At 35.6% G+C, this 27561-nt stretch overlaps 1 protein-coding gene across 1 annotated transcript; it reads right to left on the bottom strand.

Moving 5' to 3' along the window:
• Positions 1–350: 350 nt before the first annotated feature.
• Positions 351–1075, bottom strand: LOC122276925 (65-kDa microtubule-associated protein 6-like). Its single transcript, XM_043086815.1, has 2 exons — positions 803–1075; positions 351–737 (listed from the first exon to the last, which is right to left on the bottom strand). The coding sequence occupies exons 1-2, from the start codon at positions 1073–1075 to the stop codon at positions 351–353; spliced, it is 660 nt and encodes a 219-aa protein (XP_042942749.1).
• Positions 1076–27561: the final 26486 nt, after the last annotated feature.

Genomic DNA, 27561 nt, shown 5'->3' with positions numbered 1-27561 from the left:
ATTCAAAGCAAATGTGCAGCCCATGCTTCCGTAGTGTGCTTCCATGTGTAGAAGCAAGAAAGCTAAAATGAACAGCTTTCTTTCCAGCGTGCATTGCAGAACATGGTGCTCCCTTGCGCACCCTTTTACATTCATGGTACTTACAACGTCGTCCACTCCCATGAGAGATGCACAAACCAGCCTGTCCTTCAGCACTCCTACTGCAATTTTCCATCTTACACCTCTTACCACCTCCTTGTCTAATGCAAAGGCCTGACTTGCCTCGTGTGGCTTTGTTGCACCCACCTGGGAACCCACATCTTCTGCCACCACCATGTGTAATGCAATAATCTGTCTTCCCCTCAGCACTTTTAGTGCAACCCAAGTGTTGGCATCTCTTCCTTTGGTGAGTCCATCAAGTTCCAAAGTTCAAGCAGTGATGCAACAATATCTTTCAGCTTCAGTAATCTAGCTTTCCTTTCTATTTTCAACTTGGCAATGGCCTGTTCTAGCCCTTCCAATGTGCTATTGCTGACATTAATGGACTGTTCAACACTTGTACCATGCAAGCTTGGATGCACGTCACTCACAGTCTGCCCAAAATCCAAGCCAAGCACACCGTAGAGAGAATGCACTTCATTCTCATTTTCCAAAACTTTATGGAGGTGGTCCGACTTCTCCTTTTGAAGAGTGTGAAGTTGTGTTTGATATTCAGCGAGCTTTCTTTGTGACAAGTCCTGTTCATCCAGCTCTTTGTCCTGATCATGCCATTGTTGAAATGATTGTATCCAGAAATCTCACCACTGATCTTTTCAATTTGTGCCTTTGTATCTGCAAATTGCTTCATTCGTTCTTCTTTCTTCATTTTCAGTTCCTCTACCAACGGTGTGACAGATGCAAGTTTTTCTTTCAATGATGCCGACCTCTCTGCCTGAATTGGTGAATGAAGATTTAGCTCCCCAAGAGCAGCCATAAGAGTTGCAAGCTCAGCTTCTTTGGCTGCAACAGAATGATGGAGGCATGCCTTAGCATTGGCAGCCTCCTCAACCTTTCTCCTATACACTTCTAAGCATTCCCTCTCCAACTCCAACAGCATTAGTTGAAACTAAAGGGAACATAACTGAAAGAAGAGAGTAAAGCTAACGAGTAAAAGATTCAGTGGAAGAAAACAACTATCATTCGCACATGGTTTTTGTTTTTATTGATAATATTGGATATGTTTGATAAAATGTAAAAAGAAGAGAGGTATGGTGATGAATGTGCATGTCAAGAATTATTGCATAATTACGTCATAGTTGTAAAATTAAGCATAAACATGATATCAATCATTTAAAAATCACAACTTGTATTTATTCTTATTAACCATTTTTTCATCTAAAACCAATAATAATATCACAAAGAATTTAAAATACATTGGTTTTAAATAGCTAAAATATGCAATATTTTAGCTCAATCACAAACATGAGGGAAAAAACACTTGGGGGGAAATCCAAAAACATCATTTTCTAAAACTCACATTGTCTTTCTAAAACTCAGTTGGGCTCTAATAGAAATCCCTCAACCTCCAACAGAAACACCCTTATGGTGCAAAGGAACCTACAAAAACCAAATTACCAGATCATAAACTCCAAGCCAAAACAATCAACAACACCAAAACTGTGTAAATTCTACTGTAATAATGTTGATACTTGCCTTCTTGAAGGAGATTCTTTTTGGTGAGATATTACTTTTTCACATAAGACCTAAATATTGAGATAGGAAGTGGTATCCATAATCCATTGGTGTCTGTAGTGGATCATCTGATCTCTTTATTATTAAAAACTTGTTCTGACTAAAGTGGTTTTGATGGTCTTCAAAGTCAACTTGGTACACTCGAAGAGTACATAATCATGAACACATAGATTGCATCAACTAAATTTAGAATTCAGAAAAGAAAAAGAAAAGGGCCAAAGAAAAAATCGAGTCGATTTCGAAACAAGCAGATGATCAGTACTAGAGATGACTGTAAATGAGTACCTACTATCTTACTCGACTGACGCATTAATTCTATGCCTCAACCTCAAGTTCAGGTGGGCTATAATTAATTATATAACAAAATCACGAAAAACCCTAAAACTCTGATACCTTAGATGATTGGTTTATGTATACAAACAGCAGATGAAAGGTCAAGAGCATCTCCTGCTCTTCAGTTAATTTCTAAGTCAATGAAATACAAGGTTTCACATCCACATAAATGGAAAACACATTGCTTGAAAAGGAAATACTGTTATCAAGAGATTTAGTTGCTTGAAAACCAGGGACATCTGGCTTGATGTTGAGCATTTGGTTGGTGAAGAATAATGAAATTTTTAAGGCAAAGAAAACATCCATACGTAAGACCAAACAAGGACCTACCACTAGTGTTTTGCTTCTTTTGACATTTAATTTTAGGATTTAACCCCTTACTTCTCCTTCTCTCTTCCATTTTTTCCAAGACTACTGCCGGCCTTTTTGATAATCTGTAATTGGGTTGCACCTTTTTGGCTCTTACTAGTAAATCAAATAATTGTCGCAAAGGGAAGAAATTACAGAATATCTACCAAAAAAAAAAAAAAAATCCTCATTCCAATTAGGAGATTATTTTACCTGAATGCAAAGCAAAAAAAATAAAAAAATACATCCTCACTCCCAAAAAAGTGCTTGCGACTTTGCCCCTCGCCCCATGATGATAAGCTTCCTTGGAGTTATCCTCGCCATCTCATGCTTCCTCGCGAGCTTCACTCACATGGGGAATAAATAGAAGATGGACTGATGTATAAGGACGTGTTTCAGCGTATAAGAGGCGCTTAGTTGGAATGAGAGAATAAATAGAAGTCGTGAGAGGGAAATTTAAATTTCCTCAAAATTTTAGTGCAAAGTAAAAGCGCCAACTATAGTTTTCATTAGTTTTCTAGTCTTTCTCTTTCGTTATTTTCTTTTTAGCCGCCTCTTTCTTTCTAATTTGTTAACTCATATTATGCTTGTTTAGTACTTTTGATCCAAATATTTCAATTCTCTCTATAATTGAAATCTTAATATAATATTTTTTATATTATATATAATAATATTTTATTATATATATTATATATAAGATAATGTTATTATAATTTTATGTTAATGTAAAAAAAATATAATAATGTTATTATAATCTTAAATATGAATAATTATTTGATCATATGGTTTAAATATAATATATATATATATATATATTAATAACATTTTATATATGGCTTAATGGATTCTCAATAAATTCATTTTGATAATTATATTAGTAAATTAGTAATACTAATATACATTGGTATATAATTTATATTAATTACAATTTATACTTTATGGTCTTATACTAACACTATTACTGTTAGTAATACACTTTAAGTCTATATATAAATTACTATATAAATCACTGTACTATTAATTATAATACTATATCACTTATGATACTATTAACTATACTGATATAGTAATACTAATACTATTAATTTTTGGGGTCAAACTACTTTGTTTAAGATTAATCCTATTTTTTTAGATTTAAATCTAAACTTTTAGTTTATGCAACAACTTGAATACATATATTTTTAGAATTTAAAAATATATTTTTAGAACTTTTAGCCTTGCATGGTGAACTTGTGATTTATCATCTTGAGTAGTTCCCTTGTATATTTATCATGTAGCATTTAGAGGTGAAGTTCTGAATAACTAAGATTTGCTACTGAATTTGAAATGAGTCCAACCGAGTAACTGAGCAAAGCATATTGGTGTTTCTACTCAATTTGAAGAAGTTCCCCTATATTTGTATCATGTAAGATGTGACCTACGTACTCTTCAGGTGGAGGTGAGAGTTTTCCTTACATCCTAGCTAGCTTATTCAACTAAGAACATATTAGTGAATCTGGTGTTTTAAGCAATGTGCACGTTGTACTGATTTTTTATTTTCCTTTTGCAGCACAATATCTGCTTCATTTCCTTTGGCAAATATTACTCTTTATTTCTTTTAACATATATTACTCTTTAGAATCTTTAACATATATATATATATATATATATATATATATATATCTGCTTCATTTCCAATCACATTTGCCACTTCATCTATTATTCCTTTAATATATATTACTCTCGATTAATATAGTATGACTTTTATGATCTTTTTCAGGCTCAACGATTGCATAACAATTTCAAAGAACTATTGGATAAATGTGAAGAAGGACTACCCATGAAAGAAATGGTATCAAAACTAATGACAAACACGATGTGAAGAAGAAGAATATTCCATGAAAAAAAACTTTCATGTGATTTGATTTGTAATTTTTTTTTATTATATGAATAATGATCCATTATATCATATTTATTATTAATTTATATTTTATATTTTTTAATTGTGATATATCATATTATTGGTGCATTCTAAATGTTGTTAATTAATCCAATGCGAGGGTGATGTATTTGTAGCGGCGTTTATATTAATATCGTTAATTTAAAAAATGCAATAGCAACGAACTAGTGGCGGCATTTAGATAAAAGCTGTTAATTTATTCAATGTGCCATCAATATACTGTAGGTGGCATTTATTTAAATGCCACTAATTTATATGATGTGCCGCCAATGTACTAGTAGCGGCATTTATGGTAACGTCACTATTTTAATTAGTGGTGGCATTTAGATAAATGCTATTAATTTATTCAATGTGTCACTAACGTACTATTGGTGGCATTTAAATAAATACCGCTAATTTAATTGATGCGTCGGTAATGTAGTAGCAGTGGGGTTTATGGTAACGCCGCTTGTATATATGCCAGGGGATGGCAACGATAAAGTGATGGCATTTCTAGAAATGCTGTTAATATTAGGTATTGTGGCAGCGTTTCAAGAAAGGTCGCTAAATTCGTATACAAACGTCACTAATGAGATTTACAAATACTAGCATTTGTGCGAACGCCGGAATAATAAAAATAGCGACCCTCCATTACCGACAGACGGTTACACCGTTAGAAAAATGCCACGAATTAATTAGCGGCATTTTTTTGGATAGTTGCTGGCATATAGCCAACGCCGGCAAATCTGTCTTTTTTAAGAGATATACCAACATGTGATTTAGCATTTTTGTCCTATTTAAATAAACATGTTTATATATACATCAATATGTATGTTTAAATAAAAGTGCAAAAATAACAAATCACATGTTGGTGTGTAGTGTGAGGATAATAAATAGAATTTTTGTTTTATGTGAGAGTTTGAAAAGGTTGTAATAATTGAATGAGATAAAATGAAATGAATTGAGAGGCTTCTTACAACAACCTCTCAATGTTATCACCCGAATGTTTATTTTTTTTATATTTTAATAATTAAAAATATTTTAAAATAATTTTTAAAAACATTTACAGTAGAAATATGCCAGCGGTAGGTTATCTATACATACATAACGGGAAAATCAAGACGTCCGGATGATGACAACACAGGTCACCACCCTATCGACGAGTGTCAAGTGTGTGTAAAAGCAACAAATGTGCAAAAAGAAATATACTTCAAAAAAAAGCAAATTGGCGACGTTTATATGCGCGGCGTTTGTTTATGCGCTGGTAGATATATAAAATTACCGGCGCTTCATGTTTCCGCTAGTAAATTATTGAGATTCCCGGCATTTAAATTGTTACGCCGGTACTAATATATAGCTTTGGCGGCATTTATAACAACGCCGCCAATATAGTAATTATGTGCCGGGAAAGTAATAGTTTCCCGGCATTTATATTGCTATGCCGGTAATAATATAGATTGTTTGTAGCGTTTAAATAAACGCCACTAATTTATTGATTATACGCCGTTATATTAACCGCGATTACCAACGTTTATAATATTAAGCCGATGATAATATATAGGGTCAGCGGCGTTTCATAAAATGCCGACAATTAATTAAGTTTGCGTTGGTAAAATGTTAAATTTTTCGGCATTTATATCGTTTGAACAAATGCCGGCTATTAATTAATTTTACACTGGTACATAAGTAGTTTTCCAGCGTTTATAGTGTTACGCTGGTAATAATTATATAGCATTGGCAACATTTACAAAATGCCAAAAATTGATCAATGAAACACCGGTAATTGATAAATGCACCAGCGTCTATATTGTTACGCCGATAAGAATATATAACGTTAGTAATGAAAGCTATTATAAATTTATTGGTAGTAAAATAAATAATAATAAAAATTTATTTAAATGACATGAAAATCCACAAAATCTTAATTAGTTGAATATCTGAAATGCCCTACCGGTAAATGCCATATATTGCATTCCAATTCTGAAGGGAGGGAGGGAGGTTAAATAGAACTATAGAATAGTAAGACTATTCATCCGAGTTTCGGACCAGCTACCCAGATATGCCCAACCCAAAAACTGAATTTCAAACCTAGACCGGGTTCGGCCCAGCTAATCCGAGTTATGACCCGAGTTGAAACTCGGATGAATCCGAATTCTTTAAAACTGGGAATCCGGGTTTCGCATTGAACCCGGGTTTTCTCTTTTTTCTTTTTCTTTTCTTAATAAATAGAAAAGCCTATATATTATTAAATTTTTGCACAATAATAAAAATATATCAAAACAGAAAACTTTATGTAAAAAATAACTAAAGTTAGAAACTAATTACCATTTGAACTAAATGCATGCAAAAGAAAATATATACAATATTCAACACACAATATAATTCACTACATTATTTTGTATTTATACGTTGCTTTATAAAATAAAAAATTACAATATATGAATCATTTTGATTTTGGAGACATTGTTTTGATCATGGTCCTCTCGGGTTTGGCAGTAGACTTTGGTTTCATCAGGTGGAGAGCTGGAATCTTCAAGTTTTGGGTCCTCTTCATTTGGATTTGCTACAGCCATGGAATTCTCAAATCTCCAATCTACAAAGAATTCAAAATATCTCTGCTAAAAATATATATACATGTATATAATTGAGAAAGTGACCAAAAAGCAAACTGCAATACAGAAATTGACCTTAAATGAGATGGGAAGATGCAGCAAAAATTACTCCTAAAGTCAAGAACAAGGTAAAAATTACTCAGATAGTAATTGCTATTAGTGGAAAGTATACATGTAAACTAAATAGAAATGTATTTTCCAAAACTCTGAAATGGGCTAGGAACCCATGTGCATGTTGTATCATATCATATGATACTTGACCTGATGCTTAGTGAGGTTTTTATCAATTTTTCCTTACTAGATAACAGGTAAGCCAAATACATGCCAATTGCATTTCAAGTATGAATCAACCTTTTCTCGTTTCACTTGTACTTCATCTGCATTCTTGGCTTATTTGATTCCAGAAACTGAAGCGCTCATGGTACATGCATGCTTAATTTCTAGTCCAGGACTTCTTTCTACATTAAACAAGCATTTCGTCTCTGAACAGCTATGCAGAACACAATTATATGAATCTTTTACCATGGGAGATCGTGGTTGTTGTTCATGATTATCCTTCATGGTTTCTCTTCATGATTATCCTATATGCATGCTATTCTAAGGAGATTGTCGACTTTTGCTTATTAGTTACAGGAGTTTGAACCATAAATATGCTTATATATATTGGTTTGTTTTGGCTGTCAAAATAGGATTCCTCAAAGGATTGGTGGACGTATACAATGGTGAGACTAATTATATCTCAAAAAGTTGTTTGAAGTCAATAGTATACATGATATAACGGCAAACGGTTCATTATGCTTGGTTGTAACATAATTTATGGAATATTAAAATATTGAGAAGTATAAATTCTTCTCCGTCCTAAAATATTTTAACCTCAACTACACTTTTCATGTGGTAGATATTAATGGTTGCATTGCAATTTTTTATATTACAGCATTCAAAATTCCAAATTCATGATGGGCGCACTTTGAGAAATTCTTATGTCATGCCTTCTCACCTTCCAGCTGGTGGAGTTATTGGATCAATCTTGGTGGTCCTTTGCTTGTTTTGGGTTGGTCTGGTAGAAGAAGAAGAACTACCCATGAAAGAAATGGTTGGAAAGCTAATGACAAACACAATGTAAAGTAAAATAATTATTCACAAAGAAGAGCTTTCATGTAATGTGATTTGTGTTTTTTTTTTTATTATATGAATAATGATCCATTATATCATATTTATTATTAATTTATTTATTATATATTTTTATTATGGTATATTATATTGTTGGTATGTTCTAAAGGTCGTTAATTAATGCAATGTGCTGGCAACATTTTTGTAGCAGCGTTTATAATAACACCGTTAATTTAAAAAATGCGCCAGCAATGAACTAGTGGGGGCGTTTACATTACGTTGTTAATTTATGCAATGTGGTGGCAACAAACTCATGGTGGCATTTAGATAAACGCCGTTAATAAATTCAATGTGCCGTCAACGTACTATTAGTGGCATTTAAATAAACACGGTTAATTTATATGATGTGCTGGCAACGTAATGCGATGGCGTTTATGTTAACGCCATTATTTTAACAATTAGCGTTATTTAGACAAACGCCATTAATAAATTTTTCAAAGTACTATTAGTGGCATTTAAAGAAATGTCGCCACATTATATGACGAGCGGGTAGTTTACTTGTGGCGGCGTTTAGATAATCGCTGGAAATTAGGTCATTGGTGGTGTTTAGTTAAACGCCATTAAATTATTCAATGTGACGCTGCCAAGATACTATTAGTGGCATTTAAATAAATGCTGCCAATTTATATGATTAGTCAGCAAATTACTAGTAGCGGCATTTATCGTAACGCCGCTATTTAAAAAAGTGGCGGTGGTAGAATAAACGCCATTAACAAATTCAATGTGCCGCCGCCAACGTATTATTAGTGGCATTTAAATAAATACCGCCAATTTAACTGATGTGTCGGTAATGTAGTAGCAGTGACGTTTATGGTAACGCCGCTAGTATATGCCAGGGGATGGCAATGATAAAGTGGCGGCATTTCAAGAAATGCTGTTAATATTAATTATTGTGGTGGCATTTCACGAAATGCCGCTAAATTGATACAAACGCCACTAATGAGATTTACAAATACCGGCGTTTGCGCAAATGCCGAAACAACGAAAATAGCGACCCTCCATTACCGGCGGACGGTTACGCCGTTAGAAAAACGCCACTAATTAAGTAGCGGCGTTTTTTTTGAACAATTGCCGGCGTATAACCAATGTCGGCAAATCTGTCTTTTTTTGTAGCGCAGCGGATGACGAAAGTCATAACTAAGTACCAGAATGTTTCTTGTTTAATACAAAGTTGTTCAAAACATACATAATAAAATATTACAAAACACAAATATAGTTTTAAACCAAACAACAAAACTTTAAACTTTAACTTCAGCACCCCGGCGGACCTGCATCCTCGGGCTCGGCCTCCTCCTGTTCCTCGGACCCTGCACCAAAATCTCCGGTATCAAAAATGGTGCCGCAGGTAAGTAAAATCCAAACACCACTAGATAAAAATATATAAAACTCAAACAAAATGCATGAAATGATGCCAAAGCTCAGAACCCATAAAATCATATTTTTCCACGCACGCCAAAAATCACATTTGGCCCAAAAACATAACCTTTCCAAATATCACACCAAAAGTCACATTTGGCCCATATCCAACTCAATCCATTAACCGATTAAACCGTATGCACCATGACCTCCCCTAGGGGTCATCCGCACACCCTGCCTCCTGTGCCACACCGCAGGTAACGACTACGCGTGTGACACCTAAACGAGCAATGCCCAGTTCCGCGCCCCACGCATTCGTAGCCAAGCATTCTTTAGCCCTCGCCAGCGAAGAGCCACGGAGTCGGTGCGTAGAGCAATGCCCGGTTCCGCGCTCGGCGCGTTTGTAGCCAAGCATCCTCTAGCCCCAACTCCCGTCGTCGCCCAGCAACAACTCAGGGGACGTCACTCAGTTTATTACGCTCCCGAGTGACCAAAGGAGCTCCACCGAGATAATACCCCATCCCGGCTTGGGGTCGTAATACACACGCACCCGAAAATCCACTCACGCCAATAAAACAGGATTTTCTCAAATTAAATAAAACGCACGTGCATGCACCATGTAAATACGATTTCAATGCACAAAACAATCAACCAATCATAAATCAATAAATCAAGCAACTCAGTCCTCCATCCATCCGACCTCCGAACTCCTCGGACTCAGTCCGGAATCAGCCAACCAACAACAAATAATTTATTGTATGAGCAAAATATATTTAAATCTAAAATTAGGGTTTAGAAAATACTTACAGCGCTATATGGTATTTTTAGAAAGCTCGCGGCGTTGCAAACGGCGGAAGAAAAATAACGTAACAGTGAAATTTCACTGTGGCCGTGGGTTGTAAAATACCCACTTTTGAACGGGGACAAACCAAAGCTCAGGATTGATAGGGAATGGTCTAAGGATGTTTATGAAACTAAGGGAAGTGGAGTTTGGCCGTGGGTGGCGGCGAAAATGGTGGTTGAAGGGCTGAAATACCCAAATTGGAAACTAGCTCGTGGGAGCTGTTCCGGCAATGGTTAGAGGCCAAAAATGGGTGGGTTAGGACGGCAAGGAGTCAGTGATGAAGTGGTGAAGAGGTGGTGGCCGGAGGTGGAGCGACAGCAACAGATCGGAGCAAAAACCGTGTGGCTTGATGGTAGTTTTCCGGCTAAACGGCGGCTCCGTCGGCGGTGGAAATTTGTGGGGTGGTTCACCGGAGGGAGGGGAAGAGATTGGTGGTGTTGGTGTGATGCACGGTGGCCGGCGGCAATGGGTCTGGGCAGTTGGACGAAACGGCGTGAGGGAGAGGAGAGAGAGTATCGCGCGGGAGAGAGAACCGGGGAGGAGAGAAAAGAAAGAAAAACAAGAAAGAAAAAGAAGAAGAAAAAAGAGAAAGAAGAAAAAAAAAGATAATGGAAAAAAAATGAGGTCCAATCCTCACTCTGGAAACCAAAACAGGTCCGCCGAAAACGATATTAAAAACTGTAAAACGACTAAATAAATAAAACACAACATCAAATAAATTAAAAACCAATTTAAAACACAATTATTTAAAATAAATAAACTACTATATTAATTAAATTAAAAACAAGCCTTCAATAAAAAAAAAAAAATACGTAAAAGCGGGTCCTCACAAGTTTATAAAAAAATAGGTAATGCTGCAGCGGCAACCATTTTCGAATATCAGCTTATATTCTTAACAATCACATACATGCAGCCTTTATGTTAGAAATTAAGGAAAAAAGAAAACAAAAAAGCTACCTAGAGTTATCAGTCAAGTACACGATCTCGTTGCTGAGGGGGAAAAAAAAGAACACATGATGCGTTTAAATATAGAGATAAAAATGACTAATCACCACGTGTTGTTTAGATAGAAGGATGGTATAAAACAAATCTCTCTCTATATATATATAGTCACCAATTAAGTAAAGAAAACAAAAAAATAATTACAAAGTGGATGGATATATATATATATTCTAATATTCTTACATGCAGTGCAAGTACAATTATATTACATACATTATTCATCCACAAATAGTAAACCCATGTGATATATAGTGATGCAGGTACAAGTGCAGGCAGGCAGGATTCTTCATTTGCAGACCATCATGCAGCCATCAATGGAGAAAATTTTAATGCCAGATAATGCACCCATTTTCCCATATCTTATTTTAAAAATCAAATATATATATATATACACACACACACGCAGCGTTCAGGTCGAAAAAGAAAAAGAAGACAATAAAAAAGTGAGCCAAGTACAAGTCGTGGGTTATATTATAAATATATACTTAAGAAGTGGTTTGAAATGTATTTCTAATCGTTAACGACACACATGATGCAGTGCAAGTATATATATATATGTGTGTGTGTGTGTGTATGTACGTATGTATGCATTCATTCATTATCATCCACGTACAAATAGTAAACCTACCATGTGTTATTGTCATGCAAAGGTTGATAACTATGTCCGATTCTGCGGATGTTGCGTCATGTCATCTACATCATGATCATGATCGGTAGCTTCCATTAATAATGCTCTGCTCGGAATTTGTATTCTTAATATATATTTATATATATTTATTTTTCGATTACAATGTTAGATTATTCTGTTTGGATATATTATTCTGTTTTCCCCTTCGGCAGGATTTGAAGGCGCGCATGCAGAAGATCGGGCTTGCCTTTACGAGAGGAAAATGATTGCCACTATCTCAGCTAGCTCCTCATGTTAGCTACCTGCATGAATAATTAATGTCCTTTTTTATTTCTTTTTAGTACGTAAAATCCTTTATATGCTTTTCCAGGTAGAGATTCATCAAAAGATGCGAAATTAACTCTTTAAAAACATGATACTGAGATTCTGCCAGTTATATTAATATTTGATAGAATAATAATATTCGAACTCATGATCCATCACTGAAGTCATAGCCAGCAAGATATGGTATATATATCTGTCTATTTTGGATGGAGCTCAAAAAATAAAAAATAAAAAGAAAAAAGAAAAAAGAAAAAGAAAGGTGGATGCATGGTTTGATTACAGTACTATCTTCATATATAATATCAAAGCTGAATGTTTGTTTTTCTGTTCATTTATGAATTCTACTGACCTGTAATTTCTTCCCTTTTCTTTTTCACCATATATCTTCTGTATCTTAATTTCCATCATCTCATTTTATGGATGTTGATCAAGATGATCTCGAGAGTTCATAATTTATAGTCATCTTAATTAATTTATTTCCGTTCATGTTCTTCTACAAGTTATTATGCATGTATATTTGGAACCTTAAATTAGTAATCGGAATTTGGTAAGGGCAAGCTAGCTAGCGAGCTGAAACATACATGCATTTTGCATGATAGATATCTTCTCAAAAGTGGTATAAATCTTGTTGAAATATCCATCATTTTGAATTGAGTACGAGGTTTTGTGAGCACAGAATAAGAGTGTGATGGAGCTTAGTACGTTGTATTATCGAGTTTCAACTTTATTAATCCTTTAAAACCAATACGTACTAGATCATAGATTCATGGGCTCAGATGCTGCGCGCTCGAGTACACAGCTAGCTAGCTAGCTGGCTAGGTCATATATATATATATATATATATAAGTGGAAAGAGTTCCCCTTTGCTTATATAAGTAGTTGTACAAGCAATATATATATATATACACACACATATACATATATATACATGTGTGTGCGCTTGTGCGTGTCTATATATATATATATAAAATATCCAAATCCATATATAAGAACTCATGGTGCGTCACAGGTGCGTTCCACTAGTCGCTACCACATTAATCGTACTTTGTGTTCGGGTCTGAAACATGGGATCTTCCCCACTCTGCTTAATACTAAGAAAATTTTAGTACCATACACAAACCATATAATAAAAGACACTCACTCCAATTTTCATATACTTTATCAATCCATTACTGATGGTAGGTAATATTGTCTATCCAAACAGGAAATGCCGCATGCATCCCAATCTCATGTACTATCCAAACCATATATGTATAAATTCTGCTACTTGCAAGTCGATACATGGGATCTTCCCCACAAGCACTTAATCATTACTTTCCTTGAGTAGTTATATCTTTGTCCATGTATAGAAAATATATATACCGCTGCTAGCTTAGCTGTAGTCTATACTTACTGATCTTTGTAAGTTATATATAGGTCAATACCACCTTTTTAGCCTAACATACACACAAGAATACACAAGATTATGAGTATTGTAAAACGAGTAGGTCGATAGCTTGTTAATGAAGAAGTTTTTGTAAGGAAAATAGCCTGCCTATACAAAGCCTTTGTATTGACTTATATATATATATATATATATAACTTAAAAATTAGATAAGTAAGTATCGACTAAGCTTAGCTAGCAGCTGTACGTATATATTCTATACATGGACAAAGATATAAACTATTCATGGAAATTAATTATTACAGTGTTTATACACTTGAGAGCTGAAATTATGCAAAGGAATCAGAGAGGGAGAAGATTGAGGCAATATCAATGGGAGAATTGTCTCTTCATTCCCCCCTCAAGCTCATGCTAGGATTGGATCAACACAAAGCTTCTTTCAATTTGGTATGAATTTCAGACCACCCAAAGACTTGGTGAAAATATCAACGACTTGATCCTGACCAGGTCATGGACAAGTGAGATGTCACCATGAGCAACTTGTTCTTGAACAAATGGATATCGATTTCGATGTCTTTAGTGTGATGGTGAAAAACAAGATTTTTAACAATGTTTATTGCACTAATATTGTCACAATGTAACATGGGTGTAGGTAGTTGATATCCAAGACTTTAAGATGCATAAACCACATAAGCTTAGCGAATGTGGATGCCAAAGCTCAATATTCAGCTTCGGTCATGGAGCCGAAGACGGTGGCTTGTTTCTTAGCATCTAATTAGAGAAGGTTGGAACCCATATAAATGAAAAATCCAGTTGTCGATCCTCTATCTATAACGAAACCCGCCCAATCAGCATGACAAAACCCAATTAATGTAGACAGAGGCTGCTTGGTGAAATGAAATCCAAAATTAAGAGTACATTTTAGATAGGGAAATTAATATCTGCTTGATAGTAGTGACGTGTTACATGAGTGGTTGTTGCATGAATTTTCACACAAAGTGAACAACATAGGCGATGTCAAGTCAGGTCAAGGTTAAGTATTAAAGGGACCCAACCATTTGCCTATATAATGTAAGATCAGTTAGGAGTTCACCTTTAGAGAGCTGAACACCTGAAACTAAAGGCGTGGAAAGAGGCTTGCTATCATCAAGATCAAAATTTTGAAGAAGAAAGTAGATATCAGGTCTGAGTAAGAGCGAGGCTATGATCATCACGGGCAACCTATATACCCAAAAAATAATGAAAGTCAACAAGATTCTTCTTGTGAAAAACAAAAGATAAATGGGAGATGAACTTGTGAGAATTATGTCATCGATAGAAATAAGAATAAGAAGAATATCAATTTCATGGAGTCAGTACAAGAGTGACGTATTGTAGGGGCATCATTGAAAACTCATTTGTTGAATATAGCGGTTGAGCTTCATGTACCAAGCCCAAGGGGCTTGTTTTAGTCCATATAATTATTTGTGGAGATAAAAAAACGTGAGTGGGATAGTCTGGAGACTCAAAATCAAATAGGAGGTTGAGTTAAATATACTCGTTATTGGAGGTCACCATATATGTAGAAACGCATTGCTTACATCTAGTTGTTTCAATGACCATCCTTACAGAGTGCCAAGCTGAGAATCAATCATATAGTACTATGCTTGACAACATGACTATACGTTCATCATAGTCAAGTCCTCGTAGTTGAGTGAAACCTTGAGCAACAAGATGAGATTTGTATTGTTCAATAGAGCCACTGGCATAGGTCTTGATTTTGAAGACCCATTTGCTAGTGACGACATTCATGTTTGTTGTTTAAGGAACCGGTATCCAAGTATGATTTTCATATAAAGTAGTAATTTTGGCTTGCATGGCCTACTACCATTGAAGGTCTTTGAGAGCTTGTTTGTAACTTTTGGGCTCATAGGAGTGAGGTATAAAATCTGCTAAGAGACATCTCAAAACAAAGTGGCAAGTGGAGTAAAACATTTTGGGTCTCCGTGCACCATCTTGAGTTCGAGTGACCATGGGATGGGTTCTAATTGGAGCTAGGCTAATTGTTGAAGTGGCCGATGCAACTAGGGTTGTTGCAAATTGAGAAAGGGATCATAATAGTAGACCAGGAACTGGAGGTAGTGCTATAGAGGTTGAACTTGAGAGAAAAGTCTCATGTGAAAGTTGTTTAGCAAGAGAGGATGGTCCAATAGTAGTTCAGAGAAGCTTTGGGAGAGCTTGAACTGTGAAGAGTGGCACAATCAAGTGGACCGTGGATGACTAAAATGAAAAGTTAGCTAATAGAAATTTACATGTCTAGAAACATTTATGTGGTTGGTGTGAAGAATCAAGCATTTGTATCGCTTATGATGTAAAGAGTAACCAATGAAAACACAAGGACTTGATTAATAATCAAGTTTAGACTAACGAAATGGGCATAGAAGTGGGTACCATGTGCAGCCAAAAACCTTCCAAAAACTATAAGATGGAGGTCTCCCAAAAATCAGCTCATGATAGGGTTACTTTTTACCTAAACTGAGAGTAAACAGTTGATTTATTAGAAACAATGTCATGTTGAATGCTATAGTTTAGAATTTTCAAGGTGTAGAAGAATGAACCATTAGAGATAAACCAATTTGGACTGTTTGATGTTGGCGGGGCTCAACCAAACCATTTTGTTCATTACTACCTATGAATGATAATTTGTGAATGATCCCTTTTGATGCGAAATAATGTTTGAGAATATGATTTACATATTCTGAACCACTATCACTTTGTACTATTTTAACATTTGTGTTAAACCGAGTTTCAACCATTGTAATGAACTCAAAAAAAAATGAGAACCACATCAGATTTTCTCACCATTGAAAAATACAAATAAACTGTGAATGTTCATCGATGAGCACAAGATAAAATCTAAAACTATCATATGTGGGCACTAGGGTGGGACCTCACACATCAATGTAAATTTTGTGAAGCAAAGTAGAAGCATAAGTACAATGAGTAGAGAATGGTAACTTTGTAACTTTGCCCAAAACAGAGTTTTGACAAAAACTAACTGTTTAGTCAATGTTGTAAACATCTCAAGAAAGATGTAAGGATCTAAGAGTTAGGATGTCCCATTTGGCATGCCCAATGGAAAGAGAGTTGTCGACTTTATGGTTAGGATCTCCACATCGAAAACACATAATGTGTTGGCATCATAATGGGTTCATCTAGAGGTGTAACCATCACAGGTTGAAAATTGTTTGAAATGAACACCTAAGGATCATCCTTGAGTTCGACCACCACCCCTATAGTTCTTAGAGCGTTGATAGGGAGTGCGGTGATTGGTAAAGTTCCGGCCAAGGCCATCGCAATGGCTACACGAGTTACATTGAGATCCACCACAAGTGGTGTAGAGAGCAACAACAGCAGAAGCATTAAAAGCAACAGTTACACGTCTCAAAATCATGCAGGTTGCTTATGAATCCCTCAAGTAGAGGAAAACTGTCACTAAATTGATAGCAGCAACAATAGAGTCAAAATCAAACCCCAAAACTTTGAGGATACACACCATGAAGTCATCTTCTTCCATAGGTTTATTAGCACCGTGAAGGGAAAGAGCCAAGGAATTGGCTTAGTTCAAGTACTACTCCAATGAGGACGAATTCACTCTCCATTTGATGGACACGGTCACACGTATGATGCCCATACAAGTTCACTCACTAAAACTTCCCAAGGTTCTTGAGAAGACTTAATATTAATCACCTGGGACAAAGGTGCATCGGATAGTGAACTATTGAGCCAACGAAGAACTAATTGATCAACACATAGCCACTATGCTACAGCTAGGTTGGGATGTGGGACACCATCAACTCCAAGGTGCATGTGTAAGTTTGGCTACCTACGGCCTGTACATATATTAATAGATATGTCTATGGTATGTCATTTCTTTGATCACATTCCAGTCAGTGTTGGGGTAGTAATTTTACTAAATTTTCCAATGAGTAATGTTTGATTTACAAAGAGATCTCAAAAAATAAAATTTCCTAACTTATGTGTCTTGTTTTGGTACATCAAGTTCCAAAGTTCTTTTTATGTAAAGTAGATCCAACAACATCTAGTCAATCATTTAATTTGTGAGTTCTAATTTTGTATTATCTCTTTCATGTGTACCTATAGGTGTTATGCTGGTATTAAAGGTATATACTCGGTAATGTAAATATGTTTAAGGTTTCTTTTGTAGAGAAAAACTATTTTAGATTTCAATTTAACTTTGGTTTCGAATCAATGCCATGATTTCAAACTTCTTTGTTTTTAATATAATTCGAAATTCAATATTTTGAAAAGTTTAGAATCTTAATATATCATATAAATAAATAATTTGGATTTTAAGAACGTAAATTCAAGTCTTTAGATCTTTCCCAAATCTAACCATATATGCGTCCAAATATTCTATATATAAGATACATTTATGGAAATCTCATGGACTTTTTGTATAAGAAACCACATATTAGCAGTATGAATGTGTCCTACACACCAACAGGATATAATGAGTAGGCTTTGATTCATAATAAAAATTTATAAATTCAAATTTTACAACTCAAATCATACCACATGATGGTGTATTCTGACACCGGCTTGTGAATATATTGACTCTTGCACACGTGGTGCCGCCATATATATCATATGAACAGTAAAAGTTTTAAATATTGAACCTTTTAACCTTCCATTTCGCTTGCCAATTTCATTTTGTCCATGAGATTACCGTGCATGTATCATTTGTTAATAATTAATATACACGCCCCTCAAAATGGTCCTTATAAGAATATCCTTCGAAATCTCTTTTTAGATATTTATACAAATGACATAAAACACTTCAATCAATGTAATCTTTGGTTATCTCGCGTATTTTTCCATCTAGTCGGTCAATAACATTAAATCTAATAAGCTAATAAATTTGTGAAATTCTAGCACCATTTTTGGGAGACCTATTTTAGCATGTGTACATTGGACAAAATATTCCATTAAGTTCTTCCCTGGACTTGAGATTTTTTTTATAGTTATAAGCAACAAAAGGCATAATATATATATTTTTTAGAACAAGATAGTTTTATTAAATTCCAAAGGAAAACTCTACAAGAGAGCTTGAAGACAAGGAGGACAGGTCTCCATATCCACAATTACATCATAAATGTGCAAAGCATCTTTGACCAATAGATGTACAATTTGCATTTCTTCTAACATGATGTACTGACCATTTTTGGAATTTTTAGAGTTTGCTTCTAATGTCACTGACAAGCATCCCTGTACTAGTCCATGATTCTTCAACTTTCAAAATGGCTTGAATAACTTGGAGAGAATCACCTTCAAGTATGAGTTTTGTTAGTCCTAACTCAGATCCAAAGATAGTTGCTTGGAGAGCACCAAAATTTTCTGCAAGTGGCGGATCAGGAAATAAGCTTCTGTTCATTCTCATTACAACTATGACTTTTCCTTCCCAATCTCTAACTATAACTTCGATACCAATCTGGTTGTTAGCATTTTCAATTACAGCATCCTAGTTTAACTTGATGGCATTATAAGGAGGAGGCATCTAATCCTAAGATTTAGTAGTGCTAGTATATGATGAATTTTTACTCTTTGTATGTACAACCTTAAGGTCCTACAAAATTTGTTTTGAATGCACTACCACACTTTGAGGATGTGATGATACTGCATTAAAAACAAATTCATTTCTTCTCAATCAAATTCTTCTAGCAACTACAACAATTTCCTCAGTCTGTTCGTGCTCAAAAGATTCATGGAAGTTTTCCATAAGTTTGAAAAAACTCATCTTTCTAAAGCTTCTTTTCTGTATATGCTTTGAACACTAACTGCAAACATCATGGGCAGCAATACAACTCCACAGTGCATGCTCCACAAACTCTTCTTCTTCTAAACACAAATTAAGGGCATTTTGGATGCTCTACAGCTTTCTTTTTGAATAGATTGAGTTTGTCAGAAGTGCATCTAAGCATGCTCTCCATAAGAACACTTTGTTAGCATTTGGAATTTTAAGCTTCCATATAGTGGGCCATACTTTCTTCTTTCTATTACTGCTGGAAGCCTTCCCTTTATAGCTTTCTTGAATATCATTTTTTAAATGGTAGACACTTATAATTGAGAACTGACCATTGGTGGTGCCTTTCCAAATCAATTTGTCAAGGCTATTGCAAAAAATCAATGGGATCTTACTGATGGTTTCAGCTTCTGATTTTGAGAAAATTTATGCAATCAGAGAGTGTCTCCATTGATTACTATTTGAGTCAATTAAAGCATTCACTCTAACATTTGCCTGGAGAATCTTCACAACACTCTGGACTCTAAATGAAGTTGGGTGAGGCAGCCATTTATCTTTCCATATTTGAACCTATTTTTCATTTCCAATTCTCCAAATGGTGCCTTCATTGAAAAAATGTCGAGCTGCAAGTATACTTCTCTAAATGTAAGATGGTTTGTTGCCAATTTTAGCCTCAAAGAAAGAAACCTCAATAAAGTAATTCAATTTCAGCACTTGTGATGCTAAAGAATTATAAGGACTTTCAATGAGCCTTCAACCTTGCTTTGCAAGTATGGCAAGGTTAAAACTTTTCAAATCCCTAAAACCAAGCCCACCGGCAGACTTTACCTTCCCCATTTTGTTTCAGGAAACCAAATGTAATTTTCTATCTTTGGCCTGTTGTCCCCACCAATAATGTTACATAAATCAATTGATGTTTCTGAGAAGAGAGTTTGGAAGTTTGAAAATCTCCCATATTACATATGGGAAGAGCTTGGATCACTAATTTTAGTACGACTTCTTTACCTTCCTATGATAAGAATTTCATTTTGTAATTCCTGATTCTTTACCTCATTCTATCCAGAATGTTGCTGAAAGAATTGGCTCAAAATTTTCCAATGAGAGCTAGCTAAAGGTCTCGAGTATTTTTCATAGGAGTAGATCTAATACCTGCAATGCTAGTGATAATATCTTGAGTATCTCTGGATGTGTTCCAACTAAAATATATGGAAGTCTTCTCTTTATTCAGCCCTTGTCCATATGCCTTCTCACAAGTTTCCAAGATTTGTATAAGTATACTTCACTCTAATGAGTTCAACTTACAAAACAAAAGGCTATTATCTGCAAAAAAAATAGATGGTTAATGTAAATCTTTCCTCGAGCTATAAGGGTGCCTAAGAGAACTCCAGAACTTTCAGTATGAATCAGAAGATTGCTCAGAGCCTCAGCATACAATATGAACAAGTAAGGGGATAATAGATCACCTTGTATGATACCGTTAGTAGGTTTGAAACTTTCCTAAGGAACTCCAGTAATAAGAATAGAGTATGAGATCGATTCAATGTATCTCATAACATGATCAATCCATCTCTAATCAAAGCCAAGTTTTTGCAAGACTGCTCTCAAGAAAGGCCACTCTATATGATAATAGCTCTTACTCATGTCAAGTTTCAAGGCCATATATCCTGATTTCCCACCCAACTTGCTAGTCATAGTATGCAAAGTGTCACATGCCACTATTATGTAATTAGAGATTAATCTAACTAATACAAAGGCAGATTGAGGGGGAGAGATAATATCATCGAGTACAAGTTTCAACTAGTTAGCCACAGCTTTAGAAACAATTTTGTAAATAACATTACACAAGCTAATGGGCTGAAAATCATAAACTTGAGTGGGGGATTTGATTTTAGGAATAAGAGCAATGAAAGTCTCATTAATAAAATCAACCACACCTTGATCATTTAACACATGTAAGGCAATATTACATATCTCTTTGCCAACAATAGGCCAATGATTGTAGTAGAAATGTAACACCCAGGCCCAAGCTCATGAACTATTATTTGTTTTTAGGTTAAAAGTTTTGGGATGTTTGGATTATTCTGGAATTAGACAATAGGCCCATTGGAAAGTCTGCAAACTTTGCCATATATATGTGTGTGTGTGTGTGTGTGTGTGTGTGTGTGTGTGTGTGTGTATCCTCTCCATGAATGTTGATCTCTCCCATCTCTTTCATTAGGTTTCCAACAGTGTGTATGCATAGGTAACCATACACTTTGATCACACTTCACGCAGCAGTTAGTCCTTCTCTTCACTCGCTCCCAAGTTTTTATTTTTTCTTTCCCATTCATCCACTCCTCCCCATGTACAAGAAGTTCCCTGCATCGAGCACGGCAACTACATGGTAACCACTTCTCTCATGCACATAACTACCATCCTCTTTTTTCATTCTCTCTCTCTCTCTCTCTCTCTCTCTCTCTCTCTCTCTCTCTCTCTCTCTCTCTCTCTCTCTCTCTCTCTCTCTCTCTCCATTTATCTATCTTCTCTGCACCAAGTCGCAAGGCACCTGGAAATGCTACCATCCAACCACCACGGGTCAGCCCCCATGGCCTAGCATCTCTGTATTCTCAACAGGCACTTGTCCCAAGCTTTCTTTAGCCTTCGTTGAACCAGACAAGATCATGCCAAAAGGAATCAGTGCTGTCACTGTCCCTGCATCACCCAACAAGTACATCCACTCACTGTTCAGCCCACATGAAACCGGCAACCACCTTGACTCTCCCCAATAAACTGTAAGCTACCATAGCCTGGTCGGAATTCAGAATCGCCGTAACCCACATACATAACCCAAGCCACCATTGCATGCTAAGAAGCCTCTATTTTCACTAGCCAAAAATAGAGCACGTTTCCCTTCGAATGCCTCCATGCAAGCCTTACCATCACCAAAGGCCTAGCCTACTGCAATCACCAAAACACATGCAAACCTTCACTGAGAAGTTGGGAACCACCAACTTGTGAACAACCACGTCAAACCAACAAGACACTGCATCCCCTCTCTAGGGTTCAACCCCAGCCGCCACCCCAACCTTGCAAGCCCTATTTTACCCCTGTTTTAAACATCCGAAATAGAGTATTTTGACTCAACCACCTACCGCCCTTAAGCCACTACTCTCACCAGTTGCTGCATCCACAAAAGACACCACAAATAGTAGAAGATGTCGATCGTGCCACCCTAGGGGTGTCGTGCCTCGCTCGTTTGTAGCCACCCAGTTCGTCAGAGTATGCATCTCATCCTTTCATCTCCGTCACGCCCTACCTCATGGTGAGCTTGTTTCTATTGCACAGTATTATAGTTTTATCTCATAAAAATGTTTTTGCAAAGTTACCATGCAATTTCATGCTTATTTTCCTAGAATGCCCTGGGTTTTATTTAAGTCTACACATTAGTTTTGTAAGGGTTTTATATATATATATATATATATATATATTAAAATATGAATTTTAGAAGTATATAGTATGTGTGAAACTGTATTTTAAGCCTTTTAAAAGGAAACTAATTAAATCTTTTTGTTGTTTTAATTAAAGAAAATCTTTCTGTTTTACTTTAATAGTTTTGTTATAATTATGTTAAAAGAGTTAGTGTACTGAAGATGTTTCATTTTTTTTTTAAGGGTATAGTTGTTAGTTATGAAATTATTTTAGAAATAATTTAGAGTTTAATAGTCAGATAAATTAAGTGGATATTGATGGATTTGGAAGCGATGACGTTTTAGGTTTATGAGATTTTTAAGAGTTCAAGGAATTAAAATAGATTAATGTTGGCATTTCGGGTTTAAGTATTGAAATACTTGTCAACTAGAAATTTAAGGAAGTTACGCTTGACTATTTTATAGGTGATGATCTGATTTCCATTGGCACTATTATGAGGAAGATTCAAAAAATTAAGAAGTATAGGTAAGCAGGATTCCTATGTTAGATTTGCATAAAAAAGAAATGAACTGAGGTTGGTTTGTAAAAATATGCATGTTATATTTTGAAAAGAAAATGTGAAGACAACCTCAGTTATATGTTCTGCTTTCACTATTGAAATCTATATAAAAGAGAAAATACTTTTTGACACAAAAAGCGTAGACATGAGTAATATTTGACATGTTCTGAAACGTAAAAAAGAGCGAATATGATATTTGATTTTTGTTCATATGATATGAAATGTTTTAGATTTGTTATTGATCAATTGAAAATGATATAAATGTGTTCCGCCATACTTATATGTTTTTATTCTGATTCTGAATATGATTATGATGCGATGATACTGGTTCACATGATATGGTTGGTACCAACATGATATGATATGATATGAGTGCACCCACTTTGGAAACAAAGTAGTCTTTTTATGTGTTCTTTCCTGTGTGTATACTCGGGGTTCCAAGATTGAAAAAGGGAAAGTTTCACAATATGATACTGCTTGATTTGGCCACCGGGGATAGCACAACCCTATCACGGAGGTTAAATATGGTATATGATATGATAAGATGAGAATGTTCAGTTATATTATGCCAAAGTGTTTTTGAATATGAACAGTTGGTTTATCTGAATATGAAAAGATTGAAATGTCGCTCTGTTTTTCTTGATAATATGTTTTGAGATCTGAATTTGAAAATGAAATGTTTCTGTTTCCTGCATATGAAACTTTATGAAAAGGCTCATGTTGTACACACTAATATATGTGCTTTGTTTACTGAGTTGTTGATAACCCACTCATTATCTTCACAATATTTTTTAGATAAATTTGGATATTTCAGCTGAGGATCATATTATGAAGCAGTGGATGAGATGATTTAAGAAAGGTGGTTTAAGCTTAGAGAGTTTCTATATGTGTATTGACGAAGTTTATTAATAAGAAATTTTATTGTGTTATGATGACTTAGCATTTTGGGAAATATATTATATTGAGGATATTGGTTTGAATCAAAAAAATTTTATGATAGTGGGAATTAGGAGTGTATAATTATATTGTTAAAATGTTAGTTTAAATGATAGGAAGTAACTCTTCAACCCCTACAGGACTGGGACATTACAAGAAAGCTGCTAGAAAGTTGCTGGAAAGCCATTGGGACCTGGAAAGCCAAGTGCATTCATTTGGAAAATAGCCTCTTCAACATCATTGGTTGTGTACTTCTTTAAGAGAGAAGCATTCATCTCAGTATTTCCTTTCATGGACTACAAGCCTTCTTTAATACATTTAGGTTGGCAAGATTTAAATAGCTCTTGAAAGTAGATTTGAAACTGTTTGTTGATCTCTACAAGTGTTGTTACCAAGTTACCAACTTCATCTATTACTTTGTTTATGGAGTTGATTTTTCTTCTTTGGTTTGCACACGTGCAGAAGAACTTTGTATTTATGTCATCTTCCTTTAGCCATCTCTGTTTAGCCCTTTGCTTCCATTTGAGATTTTCTTCTTCAAACAATAAATCCACTTCCCTCTACAATTGCTTGAGATTTTCTTCTTCAAACAATAAATCCACTTCCCTCTACAATTGCTTAATATTCCTTGGCAAGTCACCCCTGTTATTTTTTTGAAGCTGTTGGATCTGGTTCAATTTGGAAGAGATTGGCTTTTGTGGTTACCAAAAGTCTTCATACTCCAAATTGTAAGTTTATCTTTGCATCTTTGTAGCCTAGCAGTAGTAACCATGAGCTTAGTGGTAGCAAGTGCAGGTTTGTTCCACATCTCCTTAATAATTGAGTGGCAGTCCTCTCTCTAGGCCCAGTTATTTTCATATCTAAATATTTTTTCCCCTTTCCTATCATCATTCGAGCTATTTTGCATTGTAATCAGTAGGGGTAGTGGTCTGAGCATTGTGCTATAAGAGTTCTCGCTGATGTTCCTGAGTACATGTCATGCCAATTTTAATTTCCAAAAGCTCTGTCAAGTCTTTCTTTGGTAAACAGCTTGCCTTCTATGTTGTTGCTCCATGTGTATTTATTGCCAATATAGCCTAGGTCTACAGCTTCTACAACTTCTCTAAAAATCTCCAATTGATGATATGGCCTTAATGCTACCTCATATTTCTTAGAGCTGTACACCAACGTATCAGTGTCGGTTTCAGCATAAAATCGAGACCCCACTGATGTGGAAGAAAGCTATTTAAAACTGGCCAAAACCGGTCGACTGTGGGAGAGAAACCGATCCCATCAGTCTCGACCTGCATCAGAGCAATCTTCGGTCTGCCGTCGGCGTCTCTGTGACCGAGGGATGCCGCGAAGAAGAAGAATGGCTTCTCTATGAAGGAGGGTTACAGATGATTCAGATGAGGCACGATGAAGAAGAAGAAGAGGGGGGGTTATTAAACCTAGTTTAGAACAATGTCATTTGGTATAACCCAAACGGCACCGTTTTATATGTTGTTTTTAAACTTCTAGGCCCCCAAATGATGTCATCTCACTCATTTAAGTGAAACGGCACCATTTTATATACATATATTTGTAAAAAATATATATTAAATAGGATTGGCCGGTTTAACAATTTCCCAGGGGTTCGAACCCGCGCCGAACCGCCAATATCGATTTTTTCAATTATTCTCTTGTCCGCCGATCGGTTCCTCGCCGGTTCTGGCCGATTTCATGCTCTAGCAGCCGGCCTGATTGGTTGATGGCTAGTTCTTGTACAACCCTAATATTTCTCATACTGATGGAGATCTCATTAAAATCTCCAACACATAACCTTGGTACTCCCATGCTTGGCTTTAAAGCTTTAAGTAGATTCTAGCTACACATCCATTTAGTAGTCAAAGGATTCCCATAAAAACCTGTTAGAAACCAGAGCTTGCCACTTCCTGGATCTATGACTCTTAAAGAAATGGGACTTGGGTATATGATTCTAAAGTAGCATTTCTATGGTCTTTCCACAAAAGCAATACCACCACTTAGACCCTTACTATCAATAATAAAACTGTGCTCTTAGCCAATACTCTTCCTCACTTTCTCCACCTTGTTCCTACCATACTTAGTCTCAATCAGAAAAATATAACTTGGGAACTTAGCCTTCACCATCTGGTGGAGGTCTCTAACTGGCCAAGAGTTCCCAAGTCCCTGGCAGTTCCAACTTAGGCAACTCATAGCTGTTGGTGGGGCTGCTAATCATTCTTGGTTAAAAGACCCTTCATTAGTGAGTATGTGCTTAGCCTTTTAGTAAACAAATTTTCAATTTCCATCATCTCCCCTTCACCATCATTCCTTTTCTTTGTAGTTTGCTCTCCAATCTACTTAGTAATATCTTGAGGGACAGCTTGATCATTAAAAAAAAATTGTTCCTAGTTCTTCTCTTCCAACTAGCATGTTTTTTAGTTTGAGCTAGAACTTTAATCTAATTAGAAGGAAAATGATTTAGGGAACTTACTTGATCAGACAATGAGTCAGATAAAAATTTGGTGGAAACAAATTTCTCTACATATTTTAATTCGTTTCATCCACACCTTTCATAATCTCCTTATTTTGGGCACTAGAATTCAATATGGTGAGACTTTCCTTTTTTGAGTCATTGAGTCATTATCATCTTCAAGAGGGCAAGTAGTGAAAGTCATAGTTGCTGGCAAGTCATTTTCCCCTCACTCCTTTTATTTAAGATAATCTCCATTATTCTAGCTTTTTCTGATTGAGCAATCTTCTCCTTGGTTTTAGGGATCTTCCCAATTGTCAACCCTGATTGTGCCCAAGAATTAGAGTTGCCTTTTCCATTGTCCTGCCATAGTTTCTCATAGGAAAATTTATGTTCTTGATTAGCCTTTGACTGTGCTACTGGCTCTCCTCCTAACTTCCTTGATTTACTGCCATTGTTTTGTGCAAGGGATGCATGTAGCTATGATCCATATTGGCTTTATGCCTCATCAGACAAGTGAGTGCCTTGCTACATTCTCAAACAGTTTTTCCTCAAATGTTTGATAAATCCACAATGAAAGTAGAACATAGGGAGTCTTTCATACTGGAAAAGGATCCACATTTTCTTCACATCAATTTTTAGGAATCTACCACGGATTAATGGTGTTATGATATCGATCTCAACTTTAACTCAAAGGAAATTTCCCCAACCAAAGGCTTTATCATTAGCTTCCACACTCTAGACCTCACCATGTTGTGTAATTGCACCCAA

The sequence above is a fragment of the Carya illinoinensis genome, chromosome 9, assembly GCF_018687715.1.
Source record: "Carya illinoinensis cultivar Pawnee chromosome 9, C.illinoinensisPawnee_v1, whole genome shotgun sequence".
In the NCBI taxonomy this organism is placed as follows: Eukaryota; Viridiplantae; Streptophyta; class Magnoliopsida; order Fagales; family Juglandaceae; genus Carya; species Carya illinoinensis.
This window is presented reverse-complemented; position numbering and strand designations above follow the sequence as displayed.

Bases quoted from the DNA above. Each gene is read 5' to 3' on its own strand.
- LOC122276925 (XM_043086815.1), bottom strand. From the start codon at position 1,075: ATGCTGTTGGAGTTGGAGAGGGAATGCTTAGAAGTGTATAGGAGAAAG. The intron at 738-802 runs GCACAAATTGAA...TGGCATGATCAG, and splicing joins AGCAATTTGCAGATACAAAG to GACAAAGAGCTGGATGAACA.